The sequence below is a fragment of the Ambystoma mexicanum genome, chromosome 9, assembly GCF_040938575.1.
Source record: "Ambystoma mexicanum isolate Mex_15411 chromosome 9, UKY_AmexF1_1, whole genome shotgun sequence".
NCBI lineage: Eukaryota > Metazoa > Chordata > Amphibia > Caudata > Ambystomatidae > Ambystoma > Ambystoma mexicanum.
The window spans coordinates 326,533,254-326,548,617 of NC_090931.1; the positions used below are offsets into that span (position 1 = coordinate 326,533,254).

At 44.7% G+C, this 15,364-nt stretch overlaps 1 protein-coding gene across 1 annotated transcript in view; it reads right to left on the bottom strand.

Moving 5' to 3' along the window:
* Positions 1 to 15,364, bottom strand: part of MYBBP1A (MYB binding protein 1a) — a 1,153,837-nt gene that overhangs the window by 1,036,483 nt on the left and 101,990 nt on the right. Inside the window, exon 2 of the mRNA XM_069614733.1 lies at positions 7,965 to 8,060. Within this exon, the coding sequence (XP_069470834.1) occupies positions 7,965 to 8,060 (96 nt within the window). The remainder of the gene's footprint in view (positions 1 to 7,964; positions 8,061 to 15,364) is intronic.

A 15,364-nucleotide genomic window follows, 5' to 3' on the forward strand; every position in this document is an offset into this window, starting at 1 on the left:
TCTCATGCCCAACAACTGCAAATTGCATGCCCATCCACCCTCGAGGTGAATTCAGGCACACAAGGGGAGCGAGTTAGTGGGAACATAGCACTCGTACCCATGCCTCTGATACGCGCAGCATGACTAATATGCTTCAGACCTACTTCACCACATCCTGCATCCAATAGACTACAGTCGAGCACCATGAAAAATTCAGTCCAGCTTTTCACACCTTTTAGATGAGTCATTTGACTAATACCTTGCTCTAAACATACATTTTCCCGATTCACTACGAAACATAGGATACAAATGAATCCCACAAAAATGTGGTCCAGCTGTTTCACATAGTCTTTGACACTTCACACAGCACCCCTCTTCCCTCTGCAATATGGGCTGATGTTAAGAGACCTAGCCATCATCTGCCCACCTTTGATTTGGCAGTAAATGCACACACGCATTTTACAACTCCTTTCATTACATTTGAACACAGACTATGGTATTCCAAAGGGCATTCATCCACCACAGAGCTTCGAGGCTATACCAACGTCAGCAGGCGCTATACAAACATCAGCCAACATAACATACGTCACCATGTCCCCCCCCTCTGCCCCCAAACAGATACATAAAATATTATCCCACAGCGTTCATGGGTTGAGTTAATCTCCATTAGATAGTATATCTACTCTGTTACTTTGCCTGTAGGGCTTGGAGGATCTTAAAGATTGAGGCCTTCTAGAGCCCTGAAAAGATAACGACACTACAAATAATCCCAAAAAGCCCTCAAGGTGGTAAGCTTATCCTACACTGATACCAGATGACTACAGCCATAATAGTCTACAAGGTGCCGATGCCAGAGTTCATGATCACAAGGAGGCCTAAAAGCATAGAAGACAAACTTAAAACCAGGACAAAGCAACATAATATACCAAGTATGCTTACCGACGAAGGCCACGACAGGCAACTGCTCTACCAAGTCAAGCACACAGGCTTCACACTACCTTCCTAAATTACTGACATTCTAAACTTCAGTAGAAAGAGTGGTACGTCCGGGGTAAATGCAATCAGAGTGCTCAGATGACGCCATGAGTAAGTTACAATCACACTCAGCAGGAGTACATTACAACCGCACTCTCAGCACGAATAAGTTACAATCACTCTCAGCAAAGATTTTCAAAAGGGCAAAAACAAATGTACATTACATTTTTTCGTAGCGCTTCTCATGGTGATCCAAAGATAATCCAGGCCAAGAACACACTCCAATACACAAATTCCTCTCATAGCTGTCCACTGGCACATGGACACAACATCAGGAAAGAGAATGGCTTGTCTCGACAACGCTACCCCCGGGAGTACAAAGGAGTAGGGCCAAATCAACACACCTGCACCACACGACATGCCGGAAGCCCATTGTTCCTGAGAGAGGGTAGGGGGAACAAGGCAGCAATAATCTTGAGTAGCGCAGCACAGCTCTGGATAAGTGCAAGGAGGCAAGGCACTGCAGGGGTTACAGTTACAACCCCTAAGTGCAGGGCAGGCCCAGAGGCAGTGCAGTAGTGACTGATCAAGAGAGAGTCTGGTACCCAGTGAGACGCTGCGGGTAGCTAAGCAGCCAGTCAGTGCAGCAGACGGGTCGGTCAGGTAGGTCAGCAGGGTAGGGAGAGAGAAAAAGCAGAGATGAGGAAAGTTTTGAGCTGCTTCTGGAACTTCAGGTGATCTGGCTGAAGTTTGAGAGGGGCAGGGAGGCCATTCTAGAGGGAGGCACCTGCAGAGGTGAGAGATATACCACCCACGCTCTGTCTGGAGAAGCGTCTGACCCTTAGAGAGTTGGAGGTAATTGAGCGAAGTGCTTGAGAAGGAAGGTATTTAAGAAGAGAGCGTTGGATGTAGTTCAGGCCGCGGTCCCAGTAAGCCTTATGGACAATGCAAAGTGTCATGAACGTGATCCTTGCAGCCACTGGGAGCTAGTGGATGGATTTCAGGGCTGGAGAGAGAGATGGTCCCTGTGCTTGAGGCCAAGGATAAGTCTCTCATTCCTGCTCTGGATTAGTTGCAAAAGGTAGAGAGTTGAGGAAGGCAGATTGAGCAAGAGGCTGTTCAGTCAAGACTAGAGAGAACCAGGGCTCTGGAGACAGTGAGCTTCAGGGGCAAGGTGAGAAAGGGAAGAGTACCTTTGAGGAGGTGGGACTTCTGGGCGACATCCGAGATGTGAGGAGAGAAGGAAAGAGTGGAGTCGAAGATGACACCAAGGTTTTTTGCCTCACAGGCCTCAAGTGGGCCCAAGTAGGGCTGCAAGAGAGGGAAAGTGAGAGCAGGTGTCCCAATGAGAAGGGTCTCTGTCTTACTGGCATTAAGGCAGAGATTGTTAGAGGCGCACCAATCCTGAATCATGGATAGACGGACGGGAACGAGTGAGGAAGAAGAGGAGGCGGAGGGGAGAATGAAGGTGCACCTTCATCCGCACACCACTGAAAGTTACATCACAGGGTAGAGATCAGGTGGGCCAAAGGGGCCAAGTAAAGGTTGAACCACCAGGGTGAGAGGACAGAGGTGAGGAGAGAAGTGGCGCAGAGAAAGGAACCAAGTTAGACCGGGGAAGGGCGGTCTAAGAAGGTCAACCACTCCAGGGCCTGGCCCATGATGCCCAGGTTCTCACAGAGTCAATTGATCAGGATGGCATGGTTGACCAGGCCAGTAGCAGAGGAGAGATCAAGGAGGACGAGGACAGAAGTTACGCGGGCATCAAGGTTAGAGAGCAGATCTTCACAGGTTTTCAGGAGAGCAGTTTCCGTGCCACTGGCTGCTCTGAAGACAGACTAATGGTTATGGAGACAACCAACAGATTCAGTGTGGCGAGTAAACTGGGAGATGGCCAGCTTTTCTAGGAGTTTTACACACGAAAGGGGTGATGGAGATCGGGCGATAGTTTGCCGGACAGGTAGGATCGCCAGAAGGCTTCTTGAGGGGAGGTGGGTGCACAAAGGAGTGCTTGAGGAGAGAGGGGAACATTCCAGTGGCGAAGGAATGATTGCAGAAATCGTCCACAGCTGGAGCAAGGGTGCCAATGTGGTCCTTGAAGGTTCTGGAGGAGCAGGGAAGCACCTGTTTGGACAAAACTTTCATAAATCGGACTTGTCTAGAAACCTCATTGGCTGTTAGAGAGAAAGAGGAAAAAGGGGGGGGGGGGGTCGAGACAGGAAGAGAAAGGAGATAGAGGACAGGATATCCTGAGTTTTAGTGGTGAAGTGAGGCCAGTGCTGTACAGAGGGCCTAGGAGGGAACAGGAGAAGTAGAGACTGCAGCAGGATTGGCCAGTTCCTTGCAGATTTTAAAGAGTTTGGCCGTGTTAGAGGCCGCAGAGACGCAGGCTTGAAAGTGGGCTCTCTTCTTGGACAAGACAGTCTGTATTGCCTTTGGAGCAGGCGGCAAGCCAGTTTGTCAGAGGATACGCCCAAAAGCCCTCCACTTCCTCTCAGCCACCCTGCAGTTGCGTTTCAGGGCGCCAAGGTCGGAGTCATACCAAGAGTTGCACTTGGAGGTAGGCTTCAGCCGAATTCTCATGACAGGAGCAAGGATGTCCATAGTGTTGGAGATAGAGAGATGTAGATTAGAGAGGGCTGTGTCAGGGTGCAAGTCAGAAACAGGGGTAGGAGGAGCAGAGAAAGTGATAGGAAGGCATCCACTTAAACACGCTTCATGTGTCAAATGACTGCAAACGTAAGTGGCAGTGCTGGGGTGGGCTTTGCCTGAGGGATAGAGAGTTTCAGGTGAGAGGAGAGTAGAAAGTGGTCAGTTCAAGAGAGGAGTGATGAGTGGATTAGAGAGGGGGAAGTCAGAAGAGATGAAAACAAAGTATGTGCGGCAGAGTGTGTCGGACCAGAGGGCAGAATGGCGAGAGAGCGTGTCGCAGAGGTTGCAGAAAAGCCAGAGCCAGGATTAGAGGTATCCAGGTGGATGTTTAGGTCTCCGAGGAGAAGTTGAGAAGTAGAGGCAAGGAGAAAGAGAAAAGGGTCAGCCACTCAGAGAGGAAGAGGGCAACCTGGCCAGGTGGCCTGTAGATAGTGGCCACAGTGAGAGAGGCCAAGAGAGACGGAGAGCCTGCAGACCAGGCATTCAGAGGAGGCGTATGCCTGCGTAGGAATGAAAGAAGCAGGGAGCCACTCAGGAGGGATAAGAGCTACTCCATCTCCTGGTCGGCTGGTTCTGGGCTCGGAGAGGATCTTGTAGCTGTCAGGGAAGAGAGAGTGTCAAAACTCGTGACAGAGCTGGCCGTGAACCAAGTCTCAGTAAGAGCAAGGACAGAGGTCAAGTTCTTCGAAGAGGTGGCAGATGTCAGAGGAGTGTTTGACAACAGAGTGAGAGGTGGAACAGGTTGCCACATTTGAAAGTCTTCTGAGGTGGGGTAAAACCTTGCAGTGCTCCCAGCAGAAATGGAATAGGGGCCCGAGAGAGGGCGGAGGTGGAAGCAAGGGGTGAAAGAGGTGGAAGCAAGGGGTGAAAGAGGAGCCAGAGAGGTGCTAGTAGGAGTAGCAGAAGGAAGGAAGTTAAGACACGGAAGCCGCCTAACAAACAAGAGTAGATTGGGCTGAGGGCCCTGGAACAAGACGGTGCCATTCAGAGAGCGAGTGTCAATTGGGCAGCATAATCTGCAGACCTGCTGCACTCAACAATGCGCCCGTGGCCTTTGCAGATTATATATATTACAGGGCCTGAGGTAGCGGCTCTGTAGTAATGGTTAAATTGCTCAACTCATGGAAAGCACACTTTTGGGCGGTTTATAACTTGGCCCCCACTAGACGAATCTTCACAAAACATTTCAAAAAATGTATATGGCTCCCTCGGAATGATTCTGCAAAGTTTGGTGCCGTTTCATCAAGGGAGGGCAAAGTTATGATGGGGGCCCAATGTTTTTGAAATCCTCAGACACAATGGAAACAATGTTTTGCTTGCGCCTACAGCCCAAACCGCTGTACGGATTTTCACGAAACATGCGCCTGGAGCGACGGCTGGATTCGAAAAGCTTGCTTTGTAAATTTGGTGTAAATCTGTCCAGTTTTTGTAAAATAATTGCCAAAAAGTAGGTAAAAACAAGTTAGTGATATCGGCGTACGGACCGCAGACTCATTTCCTGATTTGGATACGGCAGACGCCTCTGGATCCATCAGGGGGCGGCTCGATGTCTGCAGACACCAAAGACGCACACTGATTGGATGCTCAAAAATGTGAGGTGTGTATGGGAGGACAGGTCAAAAGAGACCCCTCCCACGCAGTCCCCTCCTTGTGATGTCCATGACTCGTCAGAGGACCCCCTGCCACCAGGGCCCATGTGGTGGGTGGACCACTGGCCGACACATTGACCAAACGTACTGTATCAGGCTAGGTCATGGAAACCATTTTGAAAACCAGAATGCCATCTTAAGACATGATTCCTCGTGCGCTGCAGCACGGCCCCCACCTTCAGGGAGTCCTCGCCTACCCCTGTTGCTTCCGCTCCCTGGCGGATCCGCTGAAAGCCCGTTCCCACAAACAGTCGGACATGAGCTCGGACATGAGCTAGTGTTAGAGCAAACACTGTATCTTTCACTTTCCGCAGTGCATCATTATCCTCAGCGTGACCCGGGTAGCGGGGCTGGCTTGGAAAATAACTGTAAATTGTCCTCGATGAAACAAAAGCCTCGATCTTATACCAAGAAACTGTTTATTCAGATAGATATATATATATATATAGATAGATATAGATATATAGATATATAGATATATAGATCTATAGATATATTGCATCACAATGATATTCCTTCTGCACGACCCCCTTGTTAAAAATCTACAAACACTTTAATAGAAGAATGTGGTATTGTGTGACAACATGGTCACGATACTCAAACCCCCTCAGTTATGTGCAAACACTCAGTGCCCCAGGCCTCCCAATTTGTGCTTCTCGAGGGGTAATATAAAAAGAGTGATACCAAGTCCTTATGCCATGACTACCCTGACGCTGCTAGAGTACAAGGGAACACAAGCGCGACAGTATTATGAGCACATGTAGATTGGTTAAAGAGATACATAGAATGTCATCAAATGTGAATGTACAAGTTCAACGTGTATTACTGCTGTCAACCATATTGGTCTGTTGCTCCTGCGTGCTCCACCAACCATAATGCTACCTCACGTATCGTGTTTACCATCTAATGCAAGAGCTGCTATTTTTGCAAATACTCACCCTGTAGTGATCAATAGAAATGTTAATCTTGTTTTGAAATGACAAGCATTGTACGCATCCCTTTGTTTTTAACATTACTTGCAGCATGCCAGAAGAGTGCCATCGTGGGCAGATCTAAGGTCACTTCCCCTCCCCTCCCATTGAAGCCTGCCGGGGAAGGCAGAGGCCCGAGCTACACCGCCTCACCTCCCCCAATTCGGCTGGAGCCGCTTCAAGCATTCATGTTCCCCCGCAGCTCAAATGGCCACAACCAGCCACCTGCATTATTTACAACCCAGCAGTAAAACCCGGCCATAACCAAAGGCCAGAGGTGCCCCCTCATAGCTCCCGCAACCCACCAGTTCACCCCAGATTAATGACGCTTGTAAAAGAAGACCCATAATATTGCACCAACATTGTGTAAAAGCATCTGTCATTACTTCTAACGAGACCTAAAGCTCGGACAGCTTACCCCGTGCCCTGAGACCCGACCCCATGGCCTACGATACCTAGTCAGCAGGAAAACAGTAACCATGTATTGATGTATCGTCAAAGTACTCCACCTAATGTGCATTCCTACTGTGTTGTATTAACCTGTAGAATAACCTATTGTAGGATTTACAGGACAACTGACATTGCAGCATTGAATGAATGGGGTGTGCATGGCCATAGGGCAGAAAGCCAAGAAAGACGTCCATCAATGACACTGACCACGCCTGGCCGGACAGCACCTCCCGGATGAGCCCAGCTGATCTGCCCACCCCATGTTAGTCGACGCCACCCAATCCCCATGTACATGTGCCCCCTATAGCGTGTAGGTGCCTATGACACTTTTTGTAAATATAAACGCCTGTCTTTGCGATTGTCAGACAGAGCGCTCTCGGAGTTTGCAGAGTTCTTTGCATGCCCTATTTGACTTAGATAAACTCCCATTGAGCTCACCCGCACTTGGTCCTAGCCTTATTCCCATTTTGGCAGAGTCCATTACTGCCTCTCATTGCGGGGAGGGTCGTGCTATTTGGGGACGCTCGCTTTCAGGTGCGTCAGATTTCTTGAAACTGTCGCCATATTGGATCTGGAGGACGGGCGTTGTCTGCGGACAGCACAGTGAAGAGCAGTGAAGAAAAAGTCTGAAAATTACATTTGGGGTTATTTTGTGGCCGAAAGAGGGCCTGGGGAGGGTGGGGCAGAGGAAAAAAGTTAAGATGGAGCCATTTTTATAGGTGAAAAAAAGTGGTGCAGGTGCCACCGAATCCACAGGCATTTCTACTGTCTGCAGACGTCATTGGGAAAGGTTGACCATTATAATAAGATGAGCAAAGTGTAGGCGAGTAGATAAAATCCAATTCAGCAACCCTGATACAATTCCGGGATCGGACTTGCGTTAATTGACAAGATAGCTTGTACCATTTCCATTGTTAATTTATTGTTCATTGCCTCTGCATTTGAACTACACACCAAACTGCATGTTGTTTTAGTATTAACCCCATGATTTGGATTTTCTGAAGAGAGGGCCTTGGGTAAGTTAAAAATGTTTCATGCCAAATAGTAATGCGTCATTTAAATACACACATACAGTAGACCGGTAGTAAAGGGATGCAACAAGAGCAACTTAACCGTCAAAATCAAATAAGTGGTCCAAGTCAAGAATGGGGCCCGTTTTAAATGTGTAGCTCTTAGAGGATCTTCAGTTTTCCATTTTCCTTTTCTGTGATCAACTGAGAACCGAATATTCATTCCCCTCAACCCTCCAACAACCAGCTTTTTAGGCCCAAATACACAAGGGTCTGACCTGAGCCAACGCCAGACTGAAACCTGGGCGTGCTGCTTCTCGAGTTGCTGCCAGTCCTTCTATCAAGCGGTTCAGGGTGTACTTCAATTCATCTTCCTAAAAAATTGAAAAAACAGAAGCAATGTTTTACTGGACAACGCACTGGGCTCAGTGAGAAAGTGTTAGTTTTACACTAAGGACATGGGTTCAGCCATTATAGCTTAACCTAATGTTTAAAACAGCAAATATCCCATTTACATTCAATGGGATGCTTAACTGCAGTAAATGGGTGATTGAAGAGCAAAGCCAGTTTTCAGTTCCTACTATTGACAATTGACTATTTTCTCTCCCTTCCATTGTACAAAAGTCCAACTATTAAATGAAATAGAAATTCTGGTAGAAAAATGACAATAGTGGCCAGGTTTAACAAGACCTCTGTCAGGCGCTAGATATTTGTTGCAGCTCTAGCAATGAATGCTAACAGTAGGTTGGTTGCAGGCATCCACACAGATACCCGTGTTAGTTGCTTAAATCAGGCCAATACCACTAATGAACAAATAATAGCAACAGATACACAGGTCTGCCTTTTGGCAGAACTTCTGCTTTGCTTAGGTGTTCAGACAAGCGGCATCAGCATGATGTGCCGCTAAAGAGTATTCCTTGTTCTCAAAGGGGTCCTTAATCGTTTACTGGCCAGAACATGGCCTTCTTACTTGCATGCTGAACTGAACAATTAAAAAGGTATAATTACATTGAAAAATTCGAAGTTGATCCCATACAATTTTACTACAATTTGATCCTTTCAAAATCTTTAGTAATTAAATTGTTCGCTCCATTCAGAAATGTGCACACTCAAAAATCAGGATGGTTTGAAAGCAACTATAGATGTACCAAAAAAGTATCCCTGGAAGAAGAAAAAAAGAGAAAAAAGAAAAAAAAGGCTTCTGGGTGAAGAGATGAAAAATGAAAGATAAAGCAAAGAAGTACAAAGAGTTAAAGACAAAGAAGATGGTAGAAATCTACCTCATTGCATTGGAAGCTCTAGAAAATGCTGCTAAAAGAAAATCAAATGGACTTTTGGTGCATTGTTACGAAAGGTACCAATTACAATAAGAAACCATTAGATAATATCAATGAAATATGTTGGTATAAACATTTCCAATCACTTCATTTCAATTTATAATTTAGGCATCAATGAAATCTGTAATGGCACAGTCTTATCAAAAAAGAAACTAACACCAGTAAGCATACCTATGGTATTTAGTCAAGTTGAAGTCGTAAAAGCATTGGCAGTGCAGCACTGGGATCAGGTTCCAGGTCCGGACCATCATCCAATGGATTTATTTAAGTGTGATACTATTGTCTGGGCACAGCATTTGGTCAAATTCTTGAATGTGATAAATCACAACAAAGGTATCTCGCAATTGGCAAGGAGCGACTATTATTCTAATTTATAAAAAGGGGATTTAGGGATTTCTCATCTAACTTTTGCTCAATCCTGGATTCATATGCCAAATCTTTTTGATGTGACTAGATGAGTTAGGAATGTGTTCTGACCCCCCATTAGATATCAATGATTTTGTGTTGGATGAAATCAACTAGAGGCACATGCTCCTAACTTGCGTCACTGAAAAGGAGGGAGTGGGGGGGGGGGGTCCTTCCATTTGTGGATGATGTGGAAATCATTTTCAAAACACTGAATGGTTTGCAGCACCTGGTGGATGTTTGTTACTGCAATATATTATGGGAAAGATCTTGTAGTTAACACCGTCAAATCAAATAACGATTGGTTCAATCCCTAGAATTTAACCTTGAATAGTCTAGAAACTTTTGATCATCTAGGGCAGGGGTCTGCAACCTTTGGCTCTTCAGATGTTTTGGACTACGAATCCCATGATCCCACACCATTGATCATGTTGGCTAGAGTTGATGTAAGTTGTAGTCCAAAATATCTGGACTGTCGCAGGTTGCAGACCACTGATCTAAGGGCACGTTTTCACAAATTAACAAATTGGTCATCTCAAACAGAAGAGCTTTGCAAGGGAGGCATGGTTAAAATGTATTGTTTCAAAGTGATTCGGGGATGGGGAGGGGCTGAGGGGTAAGACCCTTTTGCGTTTCTAAAAGTCTACAAAATCCAGTTTCTATGGACTGCCAGATTTGGAGCGGAGATATGGGGTCACTCTCATAGCACCATCATAAATGAAGAGAACAATATTATAAAATAGCTCTTCGGCTTACCCCCTAGAGTCCCATCTATCCCACTAATAGTAAAACTTGGTATTTCTGAAATTGATTATATGATTAAATTAGAAACCCCTCAGTTACTGGCCAAGGTTATGGAATACACCAGAACTGAAATCATGTGAGGCCTCATGTGATTAACTGGTGACCCAGGGTGCTATGAAACTTTTATGGTTCAAAATGTTAACTACACTGGGTACCATCCATTGTTTGGGATGACCCATGTAAATTCGAAAATAAATAAAAACCTATTCTAATCGGTACATACAATGATTTGGCTTTAAAAGAGTGCTTGGATCTATGTGCTCAACAGAGTATCATCCAAATGTCTCTTAAGTACTCGTTATGCTTTGGAAAATATCACTGCAGATGCAATACTGTAAAATCTTGTAAACAGAGTTGGGTTTAGTTATTTTACCACCACTTTTTACATGTAATGCCTGTTGAGTGGAAGGGGAGGTTGTACCGCTAGTGGAGGGGAAAAAGGTGGAAAACCTACGATGACATGACTTAAACCGGTGTTTAAGACATTTGCTATTTTAAACCGGTGTTTAAGACATTTGCTATAAGACATAGGAGGGGCACTTTTTTAACCTTTTAAAACAACGGATTCAACTTATTTAGTTCATGCTACATCAATTTTAGTAGGGCAAGTATGGACAACCAGGAAACGTGTTTAACTATTTATTGACTATGTCCAGGCCTCCAGATAAGCAGCTTACCAGACCTTTTCACATTAAAATCTTGAAATTATGACAGATTTATTATTTTCGTGCATACCATTTACACACAAGTTTAGAGTAGAGGGCAGTGAAAAGGTCAGGTTAGTTGACAAACCAGAACGCTTCTGTTGAATTTTATCTACATGGATATAATTGCAAGTTATGGAGAAAAGCCGCTGAAACAAATTATTTCTCTGAAGCCTTTCAGAAAGAAACCGCACAGCGATATAAGGAATGGTTCCATTCTGTTCAGCTTCTGCTGTGGCTTGTGTCTAGATGCTCATGGAGCAAACTGAGGCATTGTGCATATTCATTTTCCTTAATAAATTTTCCGTACACAAAAGTACTGTTGGCTGTTGCAGGCGACTCGGAAAGGACCTCCCTGGATTTGCCTATCTTTGGAATTGTAAACTTTCTTCTTGCTGCCCGGCGAGTCTGCATGAAAGCGGACATCTTTGCCGTGCACACAGAGGTTGCCTGACCTTCAATCTGGAAGTAAATATTGAACATTGGGAACACTGTTAAAGAGCAATTACGTTTAGCGCGGTTTTAGAGGGACTATGTTTAGCGCCATCTTGTGTAACTACGCTTAGCGTCACACACTAACATTTCTCCCTCTCACTTGTTTTAAGCTTGCCTACTGATTGGGTCAGCACTCCTTAGCCCGCCCCCTTTTCACTTTCTAATACACTGTGTGCAGCGCACTCGCGTGCGCGCAGGGAAGTACACAAAAGTACGGTTGGCTGTTCGTTGCTTCGAGGATTTGGGGTGTTATGATTGAGTCTTACTACACTCTGATATTGATTGAAGATCTGACTCCGACCTGTGCCCGGGTAAGATAAACTTCAATAAGCTCTCACATAGTAATAGCAAACTATGGTGTGTTGCTCTTTGCTCTTCTTTGCATCAGGACCCTTCAAACTCTTGCTTTACTGGCACACTTGTATATTCTAAGTGGGTCTCTTGTTTACTAACTTAGGATTGCTAGCCAAAGTTAGCTAGATTGTTAGCTACTCACCCTTACTAATCAACTCGACCCGTGCTACCATTTTCTGGCACTCTTAAGACATCCATCTACTCCAGTCATGGTTGCAGGCTTACGGAGTAAATGTAACAACTTAGGTATTATGACTCTTACATCCTCTAGCATTGACTCACTTGTTTGCCATGGCCTCACATCATACATTGAACCTGTTGCTTTAGAAGCACTGACTTCAAGTACTATTGGGGAGGCCAATGTTCGCCCAAACTTGGCCCCATATGTGGTCACGATACATGCTAACGAAATGAGTTCATCATCTACTCCTTGTCCTGTAATTTCCCATGACGATAGAAACATGAATAATTCTCCAGAGACGCCCTCAGATGAACTACATGGAAGTTGTCCTGAGGTGCCCCCATCTAATCTATTCACCAGTGACCAGCATGATCTTACTATAAAAAAACATGGCTGCCATTGACGATCAAGTGTCTCGTGCCATAGGCTCACTAACTCCATTTCTCTATGGCCCAATCAAAAAGTCCCAAAGGGGTCCTTTACAGCCATTTGGCGATCAAGACTTTCTAAATGAGCCGGAGAGAGAGAGTTCTCAAAATATAAACCTTGAACTACCACCACCACGCATGTCATATTCATCCGATATTGCAGATGTCTCCATTCGGCCCTTTCAAATTGACCCTTTGGATGGCCAAATGGACTTTGGTGAGAAAGACACGCGATCTCCACATACCTTTTCCTGTAATCATTAAAATACTCTTATCTACTGGACAAGGGGCATGACCTGACCCACCTGGAACTGAAAGACATAAAAGGCACCCTTCACCATCTATGCTCCAAAATGGACAAGATAGAAGGCTTTATCATTGCTGCTGACACCCTACGAGCCATAAACAGTAATTCCACTCAGGCTCCCCCAGTTCATTCTGAAAAAGCTACTCAATCTGTTGAGGAGTTTAGCACTGACCCCCCACAATCGCCAAGCACTTCCCTTCCCTCCCTGCCATGTAACTGCACGTCCGAATTAAAAGAACTCAAAGCCCTAATTGAAGTGATGAATACTACTATCTCTTCTCAATTGATTAAGCAGATTCCTCTTGCTGACGGTCCGGATAGTCCTTCAATTTTGGTGAAGGTGCTTGACGAACAACAGTTGGAGGAACATGAATGCCCCAACTTCGAAAAGAATTTCCTGTTCATGTCTCGTCGCGCAAAAAAGTTGCACCTCAGGGCAATGAAAAGGAATGCTAAGAGGAGAAAGGAATCTATAGTTAAAAAGTCTGATAAGGATGTAACTAATAACAGTATAGCACCGAGACCCAAATCTTCCCAGATTTCTGAACACAAAATGGTCATAGTAATTTCCGATTAAGAAAGCATGGACCTTCAGCAACTTTCAAAGGAAAGTCAGGAATCATTAATGTCAACTTCAACCACTAAGTTTAAATTACAATCCAAAAACAGAAGGATCGAAGCTATTACGAAAAAACCAAGGGCTTCTGCGAAAACGACAATAACCAAGCCTCTTCTCGCTGATGTTGCTACCCAATGCCCACAAGTTAATTCGGAATCAATTATAACTGGATCAGAGGCCAAAGTGACCGATGAGACGTCTCTTCCACCCTTGAAATCAAATTTTAACAGCTATTTCCCGATTTTAGGAAGAAGCTGTCCAACTAGGAAAGACGTCGCACTTGAACATCCTATTTCCAATAACGATTCGAAAATTAACACCATTCCACAACTGGTTCTGAGAAAATCCTAAAAATTAGAAGCAAAAGCCAACGATTTTCTTGCCGACATTAACCCTGCTGTTGCCGCGAAAGCAGCAAGTAGTACTGATGCTCAACAAACTACCGGTAGCGTTGATGGAGACTTGCACGCACTCCTAGCGCATGTAGCGATAACAAAAGGTATTCCATGGCTCGAACCAATGGTTACTGCTATTTTAGGATCTAAAATGTCACCCATTTCCTCGTAGCATGCAGAACACAGGTTGCTTAAGGTTCTTTCATGGAACACCTGTGGCTACGCTAACTTCACGAGATGGCATGCATCACTACTGACCAAAAACCAACCAACGATTCTTTTACTACAGGAGACAATGAAATTGACCACATTTACCATACCAGGGTTTTCCACTTATTGCAAGCTTGCAAAAAAGGCCCTTTTCAGGTTGTCCCAGTGGTGGCCTTGTAATTGCTATCAACAATTCGGTCAATCTCCTGTCAAAGCGGGTATGGGAATCTGCAAACTTTTTGGGTGTACTTGTACAGAATAAATCGTCAAAAAGGATCCCTTCAATTTTAATCATTCCTTTATACTGGAATCCCGCTGCATCCCTGATTGAAGCAATGCTTGTTGAACTGGATGAATGTTTAGAGAACATGTCCAGTAAATACCAACCCCTAGAAATCATCATTGGTGGTGACTTCAACTGTGACTTTAGGGAATTGAGTGAATGTGGTCCAATAAAGCCCTCATTTTTCACGGGGAAGGGGTGCGCAATTCAGAGAGTTACTAGAAAATTAGGATATGGATACAGTTGCAAGTAATGAGGTGAAGTCTCAGATTACATGGTCGCGTGGATCTAAATCATCGACAATCGACTTCATCTTTGTTACTCGAACCCTGTCCACTCTTATCTCACCCTTGCAATGCAGTCGTATTCTAACCAGTGACCATGCACATATAAATTGTAATCTGAAATGGGAATGTAAACCATTGGCTATGGTACCAGCCCTGGCACTAGTTGAGATCGACCAACCTCAAATCTCCATCACATGGAGTCAAGGATTGTGCCAGCTATTTTTTAACTATATCACAACAAATACAATCATCCCGACTTTTCAACAATGAATCTGAATCTTCAAGGATGAATTGTTATTTTGATGTGATAAATAATGCTCTCTCCTTTTTCAGGAAAAAGTATATTCGGAGTGATCATCCCCATCCGTTTGATTCCACCTGTAAGACCCTAAAACGAGAGAAAAACAAGGCACTCTGACAACTTAAAACATCAGGTCTTGGGAGTAGAATACTCCCGGTCTATCCGGGCACAAATTCTGAAAGAATATAAGAGGAACCTGAAACATGCTCGTATACTGAAATATAATAGTGAGAACTGTGACCTTATAAGAGCTATAACCACGCATGATACAAGAACAATATGGTGTACGATTCAAAAGGATGATAAAGGAATTCCATTAACCACATCCTTTTGCATATCTGAACGAGTATGGTGTGATTATATAACAACGAAATACCACATTCCATTAAGATTTGAATCGGTCCCAAATGTACAATTGTGTTATAGCAGGATCGCCCGCTTGAAATGGACACAGGAAGACCTTAAATGGGCAATATCAAAAATATCTTATTCAAAATCAGCAGGCCCCGATGGCCTTCCTCCTTGCCTCTACAAAGCTGACCCTGAGTTTTGGATGGATATTCTGAAA